The sequence below is a fragment of the Lissotriton helveticus genome, chromosome 1_1, assembly GCF_964261635.1.
Source record: "Lissotriton helveticus chromosome 1_1, aLisHel1.1, whole genome shotgun sequence".
In the NCBI taxonomy this organism is placed as follows: Eukaryota; Metazoa; Chordata; class Amphibia; order Caudata; family Salamandridae; genus Lissotriton; species Lissotriton helveticus.
The window spans coordinates 1,666,917,213-1,666,928,893 of NC_136057.1; the positions used below are offsets into that span (position 1 = coordinate 1,666,917,213).

An 11,681-nucleotide genomic window follows, 5' to 3' on the forward strand; every position below is an offset into this window, starting at 1 on the left:
TTCGTTGATTTTAATCGAATGTTACTTTTGTGTTCCACTATTCGAGTTTTTTTTTCTGGAAGTTTTTCCCACGTATGTGAGGCCACACGGGCATTTTAGCATGTACACCAAGTTAGTGCTGTCACATGTTCCATTAGTGTTAAGTTTGATTTTGGTCCTGTGTAGCGGGTGGGTGATTTCATTGCCTTTGATAATCGAATTACAATTCCCGCAGTTGTGGCATGGCAACGTTCCTCTAAATTCTTTTGTGGGTGCCTTTGTTCTACGATTTAGTAATTCCTTAATGTTTTTTGTTCTTTCATTTGCAAATCTTGGTTTTAATGAAAAGATGCCAATGAAGTCTTCCTCCAATGCTAATAGTGGCCTATGTTTTATAATCACTCTTTTGATGTGTTGACTTCTGGTGGAATATTTGGTCACTTAATCATTGGCATCTCTTAGCTCCGGGAGCTCAGGATGATAAATAGGATGGACTTCCCGCATAAGGTGCTGAGAGTCCCAGTTTGGGCATTTCGAGAATAACCGTTCTCGATATTTCGTTATAGTCTCGACATTGCTGTACACATCTTCCAATCCTAACTCAAACTTATGCGCCCAATCCACAATGTCATATAGAACCTGAGGGGCTCTCCCATCTGCGAAACAATGCTCCCATAGGGAGATTAAACGATTGGCCATGGCTTCCAGAGCATTTTGCTGCATAACCCGCTCGTAGTCCCTAAGGGTCCTCCATATATCTATAAGGGTATACATGGGATTCCGTACCCACTGAGATGCTTGATTTAATACCAACTGCTTCTCCTCGTACCCCACCGTAAATCGGGTATACAACCGCCGTGCACCAAGTGTACCGGGGACATGGGATGGGGTTGAATCAGTCATAGCAGGGGTCGAGCTGGCAGACAAATCAGTCATAGCAGGGGTCGAGCTGGCAGACAATGACGGCCAAGCCAGGGCCGGCGAAGTCAGCACTCCTGGGGACAAAATGAGGGCGACAAAATGCCAGTCAATAAAGTAGCCGTAGCCGGCGCTGAGGAAATAGGAGCATGAACTGGTCCCGTAGGAGTGGGGGCCGTAGATGCAACAAGTGCCGTAGCTTGCGGGGTTGGGGCCGTAGCAAGAGGTACCGCAGGGTATACTCGCTGCGGAGCATAAGGGGGCGGTGGACGCGTATTCAATAAGTCCTCTAGTTCATCTTCCGGCTCGGGTTGAGCTATATAGCTTTTATCTACCTGCAACCTAAACTGTCTATCCTTACAATCAATGCTTTCTCAGTCTGTTCTTTGTCATATGCTATAGCCTTCTGGGTTATAGTCTGACCTCCCTTTATTTTGAGCAACTTTTCCTCCCTTATGCGTCGGCGTCTCGCCTCTTTTTGCCATAATTTTAAAGAATCGAACATCGCTTGCCGGCTTCTCTTAGCGAACAATCGATCCTGTAAATACTGTATTTTTTTCTCATCAAATGATCCCGTTAAAGGCCATTGCAATTCGACGTTATCCTTAGTATATTTATGCAATAAATTATTAAACAAAATAGGTGAAATACCATGTTTAACATACATATCGAAACTCTGACTGCCCTCTGGCGAGGCAGGCTGGCTTTCATCCAATCGTCCGCTCCTACGGCGGCAACAACACCCAAAACACAACTTACTAAAACACGACATCTTTATTCACTAGCAATACACTCACTTACAAAAAAACAGTCTTTCAAACATGGCCATGTTCATACATTTTCAAACTTTCTTCAAAATATTACACACAAAATGGACAAACAAAAACATACAAAATTCAAAATGACATGTCTTTTCCAAAACCAAAACCAAAGAACGGAGCCCTTCGACTCCCGTTCGTGGAGAACTCGTTGATTCGAAACTCCAGACCGACAGATACCAAAATCAGGCAGTCGAACACTACCAAGAGGCCATCAGACAGGAATTAACCACAGACCGGCCTACAGACCATCCCGCGATCTTCCTGGTTCACCTTCAGGACTATTCTGACTGAGCCCGCTGCCTTAGTGCCGCTTCAGATGTGTCCAAAAGGCTACCCAGGTGCGGGCCGTTCCGAGAACAGTCCGGCCGGGTGCTCACCACACGTGCCACACCAAGGCTTCCGATCGAAACCTCTTATTCACCAAACAAGTCCGTGGAGCATCTGCCCGTGCAGCCACAACGCCGCCCCGTCAGACCTCTAAAGTTCTCTGTGGTACACTGACCACCAAATCCAATACAGTTAACTGTTTCCAAAACGCCGCTCAACAGCGTAATCCAAGAACACAAAGATCCATACACTCACCTGGTGCACACAGGTACAATTGCGTGCTCTTCACTGCCCACTCCTGACGACCAACACGGTCAGCTCCTGGGTTACGCCTGTAGGACTCCGGAGAGGGGTCACTAACAGCTGGGGCTCTCTGATCGCGAGAGCGGAGTTCAGCCAGAATCGTTAATCAGTCCACCCCCTCGACCAGAGCTCCCCTTTCTTTGTCCTTCTTGCCCCGTCTACGGGAGCACGACCCCAAATGCGGAGTTCCACCAGAGTCGCCAACTGACGTACTATAAAAATAACATAAGGAGCTATACCTAGCAATAGCCCAATATCGTTTTACCAAAATAATTAGTCAGTTGGCAGTGAAGAAAAATCAATTGTTTATTAACACAAAATACTCTATAGAGGAGCCTCTTCGTCATCACCCAGCCGGTGCGCAGAGAAAACTGCCAGTTCATAGTCAATACATGGCATATATACCTTTATCATGATGCATGAGATCACAGTACATGGAAAGATACTAATTGGCACTGAGGCTAGAAGGAAAGACCATATATGGCACACACAGCTAGTTAGAAAGTCTGCTTCTACTATTATTGGGGAGGGTCAGGAGGGGTGACTCCCTTTCGTCTTGCTGCCTGGGAGCACAGGCACGGCGCCTTCAGGAATGCGCTTATCACCTCTGAAGCCAGATGCGACCTTGGGTCTCAAAGACGAGAAAGAATAGTGTGCATTCAGCTGCTTCTTATAACTCAACTAGCAGGGGCCTACTGACTACTTGGAGGACAGCACGTGACCGCTGCTGAATCTAATATGTGTACAAACAAAATGGCGTCTGTCTGGTTTTCGGTTTGTGTTTAAGGAATACGGGGAAACAACGGGTACAGGAATTCCCTATCAACTTAACTAGGTTAGATAGCTGCCGGTGTGGATTCTGGCCCCCGTGGTGATTATGGAGGAGCACATGTCCTTTCGGGACTGGCGGGCAGGCGGCTGTGAGACTTTGGCAGACCTTTACCCGGACGACTCCTTTGTGTCCATCGAGCGAGCTACGGAGGCCTTCGGGCTGAGTGGGGGCCAATACTTACACTACGGGGGACTTCAAGAGATGGCAAGGGCGACTTGGCCACAGTTCCCGGAGGCACCCCCGTTGTCCCACACCCTCAATATCCTCCTTTCCTGTGGGGGGGACGGAGGCTGATTACTTTGTTGTATTCGACCATGCGGCGGGATTCCGCCCCGCCAGTTCCTCCGTCCTGGGCGGCCTGGGAGGCGGACCTAGGGACTACCTTAGGACCGGGGCAGCGCAAACGCATAGGCACTCTCACCCGTAAGGTGTTGTGTAATGTGCGGTTTAAACTGATCCATTTCAATTTTGTGCATCGCACTTATATGACCCCGGTCACCCTGCGGCGTATTTCTGCAGACAGGCGGGACGACTGCCCTAGATGTGGGGTGGAGGGAGCGGGCTTCATGCATCTGGCCTGGGAATGCCCGTTGGTCGGGGACTTCTGGAAGGCAGTGGTGGAGCACATTCGAAATGTCACCGGCCTCCGGATAAACTTGACCCCCTTCATTGTTTATTGGCCTTGGTCCCCAAGCCCAAGAAGAGAAACCTGTCCTACAAAATGTTACAATTGGTGTTGGTGAGGCGACGGGTGGCAATTACCTGGATGGGACACAGAGCCCCTGAGATGTCACTGTGGCTTAAGGATGTGAGGGAGTGGTCCCTGGCTGAGGAAACACACATGCAGCGCACACGCAGGGATGTGAGGCTACAGGAAGATTTGCTTGCATGGAGGGTGATGTGTGCTTCGGGGTCGCTCGCCAGTGATTCGGATGGCACGAGTGCTGAACTGTTTACCCCCCGAAGAGTCGGGATCCGAAGGAGAGGGTGGTGGGAGCGGGGAGGGGGGGAATGACCTGGAGTAGTGCCCTGTCGGCTACGCGAATATATTTTCTATTGTAGATATGACTTGATTTGCTCCCTAGAGTTTTTGCCTAGCACTGTGATATCTGTACCCGTGAGGGCCATAATGAGGTGGACGAACTGTATACACATTTTTTACTAATCGATGCCAATTGTGGGGGGAACTGTTTTGTTGTTACATGCAAAAATAAAGTTTAAAAAAAAAACTAGGTTAGATAGAAGCTATAGCGAATAAGGGAGATTACACATACAGATAGATACATCATGCTAACAAAAGATTACTGTGATTACAGGAAAATCGATTCTATCCCTCATAGAGATGACAGAAGCAGCAGATCTTACTAGTCACCAGCTACTGGGCAGGGTCGATGGCAAAAGAGCGGACAAGCTGAACAGACGTCCACTTGTAGATCACAAATGACATCTTTATTTGGAGGTGCACGAGGTATCTTCAAACAGTGGGGAACATCCCAGCTGGATCTTTTAGCAACCACCGAGAACATGCACTGTCAAAACCTATGTATGCTACGGTTCCCTCTAAGGGAGGCCTTAGGAGACTCATTGTATCTGCCATGAGTTCCGAACATCTGTCTGTACAGGCGGCGCCATAGTAATTTTGATAACCCCATATTCGACTAGGAGAGTGTGGTACCCAGATCTATTGAGCCTGGACATTTGTCCTCCTATCCAGCAAACCCTCCAGGGAGACCTCTTGTCACAGCAACAAGGAAGGGTCCTACAATAAAGTTTCACAACCTACAAGTCCATGCAGGGAGATTCTGCTGCAACAGCTAAGTTCCTTTGATTTGCCAGCTGAGGTAGTGGTTATCATCCTTGCAAGCAGGCATCCTTCAACAAAATCCATTTATGCTGGCCTTTAGGAGAAGTTAGTGGTCTGGATTGGGACCTGTCAACTTGATGCTCAGCAGGCTGTACTTTCTGATTTATTATTTGTTTTGCCATTAGCCCAGCGTGGTCAAGCATTGGTCACAGATAAGGGTTACATGAAGACAATTTTGGTTTTTATTATGTTGGCCATATCAGCCTTCTATTTTAAAGCCACCTGCTCTGAAGTGCTTTCTGAGAGACTGACCCACGTTTCCTTCAAAGCCTTTTGTCATGCCACTGTGGGATCTCAATTTGGTCCTCACATTGCTTGTGTGCTCACCATTAAAGCTGAAGTATTGTTTTCCCGACGACATCGCATGATCAAAACTGTCTTTCTCTACATGAAGATCAATCGGGCTTCCTGCCGGGTCGCAAAACACTGCGCTCAATCTCCGCCGTGTTCATAATGTCATGAGTAAGATACCGCACCTCCGAGAAGACGCATCTATCCTTTCCCTCGACGCAACACTTGCCTTCGATTCTATCGAATGGTCCTACCTCTTTGAAGTACTCCTTCATTTTGGTTTTGGCCCCAGATTTATACGGTGGGTTCGGCTGCTCTACACCGATCTCTGGGGGCAGGTCTATGTCAACGGCCATACATCCAGGCGCTTTCCCCTTCATAGAGGTACAAGGCAAGGGTGCCCGCTGTCCCCCTTGTTGTTCACCCTCACTCTGGAACCCCTAGCCCACTGGATTAGAACCGATAATTCCATTCGAGGCCTCCGATGGAGTGCTGACACAGTCGATAAGATTTCGCTGTACGCAGACGGCATCCTAGTATATCTCTCCTCCCCCAGGTCCTCCCTTAACAGCCTGCTGCACGTGATTACTAACTTTGGCAAATACTCGGGCTTCTCCATTAACTGGTCGAAATCAGTGCTATATGTTCTCCATGGTCCACCCCCACCTCTCCCGCGAGGCTATTCAGTCGAAATTGCCCAAGACGGTTTAAAATATTTGGGAATTTTTGTTACCCCGGACCCCCACCTGTTCCATGACCGCAACCTTAAAGGCCCACTCCAGAAACTCCATACAGACGTCTCACATTGGAGGTCGCTTCCCCTTTCTCTCCCCGGCAGAGCTGCCCTATTTAAAATGCTTGCACTCCCTCGGTTCCTCTATGCCCTACAAAACTGTCCATTTCCCATACCAGACTCCTACTTTAACTTAATCGAAGGCGACCTTCGCCTCCTTCTATGGGATGGCGGCTCCCCCCGCATTGCCCTCATCTCTCTCACGCAAGGATGGTATGACGGGGGTATCGCCCTCCCAAACATCCGTCTCCATTATTGGGCAACCCAATTGGTCACCACCAACTCGTGGATCTACGGCACACCCACAAACCCTGCCTTCCATTTGGAGAAATACCAGACAAGCTGTGGCAGATACCTCGAAGCTCTCTACGGCAAACACTCCCGTACTCGTTATATTGGCCCGATGTCCCACACACTATCCATATGGCACTGCGCAAACAAGCGACTCGGGTGGGCCAACACCTTCACACTGTCCACCCCACTCTGGACCTCGTACAGACTAGGCACCCTCTGTCATTGTAGTGGCTTTGATAAATGGGACACAATAGGCATATCCACTATTGGCGACTTGCTCCACAAGGGCACGCTGCTGACATTCAAAGAACTCCAAGACACATACAATCTGGCAACTTCCGAGACCTTCCGATACCTCCAAATTAAACACGCCATACTCACCAACGTCCCAGATCTCGCCTCCCTTCCACAGTCCTCGCCCCTCGAGGACAGACTCTTGTCCGAACCCCTTCAAGCTAAGGCGATCTCTTACACATACCGTAAATTGTGCAACAATATGCCAAATTCTTTTCACCTCCTCCGAGCTAAGTGGCAGACTGACGGTAATATGGAGGATGCAGAATGGCAGTCAGCACTGATGTCCCCGCGCGAATCAGCCATTAATCATAGATTACGGTTGATACAATTGAAAATACTACACAGGACATACATGTCGGGTCCCCTCTTAGCCAAAATAGGCCGACGTCCATCTGACCTTTGCCTCCGTCACTGTGGCTCAACGGGCACTTTCTATCATATCCTGTGGGAATGCCCGGCAGTCCAAGACCTTTGGAACCGCGCTGTCCTGAAAATGACTGATGCCATAGGGAAACTGGTCCCTCTGACTCCCAAATGCGCACTTCTTACTATATGGGACCCCACAGACCTAACTGCGATAGAACAGCGCTGGGCGAACCTCAGCTTCCTTCTAATAAAGCGTGAGATAGCATGCAATGGGGTTCACCGCACAAGCCGCTCCTGATTAGATGGGTGGCTGCAATGGATGTGTGCATGTTGTCGGAAAAATCAGTTTACAAAACTAGGGGTTGTCCCGGAGTCTGGGATAAGAAGTGGGGTCGATGGAATGCCTATAGGGGCGAATTGTGTACCTCCCCGACGGCGGATATGGCTATGACCAGGCAGGTCATCCCTCGGTGAGTGTGGAAATGATTGCTACCGTGCCGTGCGTGCTCTGTGGCGTAGAATGCTGACTGCAATGGTTCACATAAATGTTTCCTCTGCTTCGACTTGTTATGTTTATTTAAAATGGAAATACCATAGACCTATGGATTATCCGATACAAGGTTTTGACTACTCTATGCACACCTAGCTACCACGCCGCCGAACCTCCGGGATGTCGGCTAAATGGCTGTGTTACTCTGGGAATCTTGCTACGTACCTGTATACACCGCAGCCGGCCCTCGGGGTTGTAGGCTCTATGCTGTGTCAATTTGAAACTGTGTAATAAAGGTCTTGGAAAAAAAAAAACTGTCTTTCTCATTGCAATCTTTTCTGCACGCTGCATAAGTGAACTTTACAGCCTCTGCTCACCACTTTCTTTCCAGACCAGTTGGTGCTGAGGACTTGGACCACCTTCCTGTCAAAATTATTAGACAATCTATTGTTCTTCACTCTGCAACATCCTTTTAACGAGGAGGTGAGGCTACATCGGTTTGCCCCTAAAAGAGCCCTGAGGTATTTTGCTTACTGTACAAGAACCCACCTCAGGAATATACTTTTTGTTGATTTCGCTGAAACCAAGTACAGTAGAGCTGTGCAGATGAGGGCTCTGTTGAGGTATATAGTTCTTTGGAAAATACAAAAAGTATGCAGGCCCTTTCCGCTATGGTTAAAGCTGGAACAACTGCTTGCAAGGGTAGTGTCTGTCCTAGACATCTAGGCTGCAACATGGGTGTTGGTGCATACTTTTACAAATCACTACTGCTTGACAGCCATATCGGTGGAGAGAACCATTTTGCCCTCTCGGTCCTGCAAGACTTTCTAGTTTGAATCCAGTCCACAGACCTTACACCTTAAGGAGATATTACTAGGGTATCAATTCTAAAGTTAAGAATCGGCAGTTAGAAGTATCCTTCAAGTTACTTCCAATTGGAAACACTGTTTCTGGGGGATACTATTTCTAATGTGTGTTCCTCCACGTTCTTTTGAGTGGACATCGGCACAGCATAGTAAGCACCCAAGCTAGATCCCATATCTCCATCACCTACAGTTGTAGTACAGCGTCTAGAAAGATTAAGAAACTCATGGCAGTGTGCAAGGTTGTGGCCTATATGCGGCACTGCTCCCTCATTTCTGTGGTGGTAAGAAGGCAGCTCCATCTGTTGGCGCACATGAGTCATTATGGAATGTTCTGTTAGACTATCCACTCGAAAGAGCTTTACTGAAGGTAATTAGCTTGCTCGTTTAACTCTTCCATCCATATTAGTCTGCTGAGCAGGTTCTTCAAACTCAACCTTTTCACAAATGTGGCAGTTTAAGCTGAGGCTCTTTTCTATTATTTTTTTGTCCCTCTTATACCAACATACTGAAAGGTTTGCAAACTTGGGGCATTAACTATTCACTTGCCTTCCCAGAATTTGCTTCACATGCATAAGTAAATCATTTTTTTGCAGCACATTTTCTTTGCTTTTTAAAGGGCCTCCGAAATTCACTAGAGTAATATTTTATCCTTTTTTATTGTACTGTTGCTTTGATTTTATTCATGATGTTTTCTTCCTTTATCTCGCTTAATTTTTCTTTTTCCAATATAGTTTACACGTTTTTATTTTCGGTTTTATTTCTTATCCCATATTAACTGGTATGTATTGACCTGTACTCTGTAATCCATCCCCCAGTTTACTTATGAATGTAATTTAATGTTTGAAATCTTGTCATAATCTCGAATTCTATTCTGTGATGTTTTTGTTTTTATGCGATTTTGTGTGTTGGGTCCTAAAACCATATTGACTAACTTAAGTAGTTATGTGAGGCTAATATAAATCTGAATTTGAGATGGCAAACCAGACATTAAATGAGATATAATGATCAGGCATGTGTTAAGGTAGGTAAGCCATATACATTACCGTTTTCTTTATGAGAGCTAACAAAATATGCTTTTGTTTTCAGGGAAGCAGCCCGTGAATGCCGCAGAAAGAAGAAAGAGTACGTTAAATGTTTGGAAAATAGAGTTGCTGTCCTTGAAAATCAAAACAAAACTTTAATTGAAGAACTAAAGACTTTGAAAGATCTGTACTGTCATAAAGCAGTGTAAGAAACAACCAAAACATGGATAAATCGTTTTTTTTGTGGAGAACTTTATGAATTTTAGATGGGAACTTTTTTATATTTACATTTCTAAAAACGAAAAAGAGAGGTCAAAAATGAAACTTTTTTTATCTTTTTGTCACACCATTAAAAAGCTGTAAGGAAAGGGCTTACAGTATGTGACTGATAATGCAAACTGAAAAAAAGAATAAACTGCCAGTTGGAACAACTGCAAGCATCATGCAACTCAAGAAAACTAAACAGAGGAATTACAAAGATAATGCAGACCATTTTTCATAAAAATGAGATTGCTGTATTGCTAAAGCAACATCTGAATCCTGCGTAGGTTCTGATTTCCGGGTGTTTTTCATTTGTTTATGTGCTTTAGATATTTGTACGTTTGTCCTGTGAATCCAAATCTACAGGGTAAGAAGTTAATTGAAACTGTAATTATTTCTGACAGGGTTCGTTCTGTGTTCTATATGAACACTCTGTTGAATGGTTTTGTTCTTTTGCTGTCATCAGTCAATTTTAAGACTATGTTGAGGAATGCCTAGGTAGTTTGCCTCGAACTGATTAATTCCAATTGCCTATAAAGCACATAATAAATTGCAACCAAAAAATCTGGGATGAACGGGTACAGCTCACCAACAGCCTGTAAAAGGTTTGAGCTATTTTGTATTCCTGGTTACCTGGTGTGTTGAAATATCAATGCAAAAACTGATTTATATGCATTATTGCAAATTCATTGGCTATTTTTTTCTGAAATGTTTTCAATGTGCTTAGTAAAATACAGTAATAAATTTGCATACAAAACAATAAAATTAAAAAATAGAGCACCTATTGGATGCTTGTGCTATAAGAATTATGAGTTTCCATCATATCACAAAATATATAACGTGCTTGGATGCAGAACATTGAATGAACGCTCACACAGTGGGAATAGTGAATATTGTATTATGTTTCTGGCTACACTTTGGTATTTATAGTCTACATCAAAGCTGCAGAGTTCCCTAGTTGATTTTATTATGACATTTAAAAAAGAGAAAGTCTCGTTGACTAAAAATGGAAAGAGACTAATGCTCAGGCCAGTTGTCAAAAATGTAATTGGAGCTAAGTGCAAGCAAAAGACATTTTCACCACTGGGCTTGCAGCTCTTTAAGAACATCAGTCGTTCTTTTTCGAAAGTTTATACTCAGCATTGTGGTATTTCACTAGAAAACGATTAATTTGACATTAAACAAAGTAGAAAGTAACCTACATTGCAAAATTAGCTTGAAAATGTCTGATGGTTTTTTCCAGGAGGATATTATTAGAACACTGCACTTTATACATTCCTCTTGATGGAGGTTTGCATTTAATGACCTTGAAAACCTGGATATGCAGGAAGTGCATTGATTAAAAATTAGATACATGTCCAAACTAATGGGAAATTAATGGGTCGATTGGCGAAACAAAAACTGCTTCTTAAAGATTGAAAAAACTGCACAGCCAATGCCACTTACGTGTACAGTCCACTATGCATCACTCTCCTTTCTTGGTCCCAAATCTTTACTTGTGTATTTTCTACCTACCTGTCACAGTGCCTTGTTTTCTGCTGACCAGTGACAACAGACCCTGTAACTTGTCCTGGAAGCACTTAGTATTGACACCCCCTTTGGTATTTCTTTTGTTCTTAATTGTGGTGCTGGAAAAACCAAAAATTGTTTCTCTTCAAAGTCTATATACGTTTTCTTTTATTAATAGATTGAAGTGTTGTATGCCACTCTAAGCTATGTTAAAATTATGCTGTAGATTTAAGAAACTGTTTATGCAGTAGTCTTGCGTCGTCCCCAACCTCCTTAAAAACACCTACAGCAGATGCATCAAAGAGGCAGAGGAAATATATAATACAAGTGTGATGATTTTCTCACAGGCTCCCAGAAAGTAAGCGTTGGTGAAATGGACCATTAGCAGAATGAGTATAGCTTCTGTAAAATTGTTAAAATGAAAAAAGTAATATCACTACACTAGTGG

General features: G+C 44.8%; 1 protein-coding gene across 6 annotated transcripts in view; it reads left to right on the top strand.

Moving 5' to 3' along the window:
* ATF1 (activating transcription factor 1) overlaps positions 1 to 10,501 on the top strand; it is a 381,718-nt gene extending 371,217 nt beyond the window's left edge. For 4 of the 6 annotated variants that reach the window (XM_078688923.1, XM_078688922.1, XM_078688926.1 and 1 more), the window contains one exon: positions 9,528 to 10,501. In XM_078688923.1, the coding sequence (XP_078545049.1) occupies positions 9,528 to 9,672 (145 nt within the window). In that variant the 3' untranslated portion in view covers positions 9,673 to 10,501. The remainder of the gene's footprint in view (positions 1 to 9,527) is intronic. The other 2 variants (XM_078688924.1, XM_078688928.1) reach the window with 2 other exon arrangements.
* The last annotated feature ends 1,180 nt before the right edge of the window (positions 10,502 to 11,681 follow it).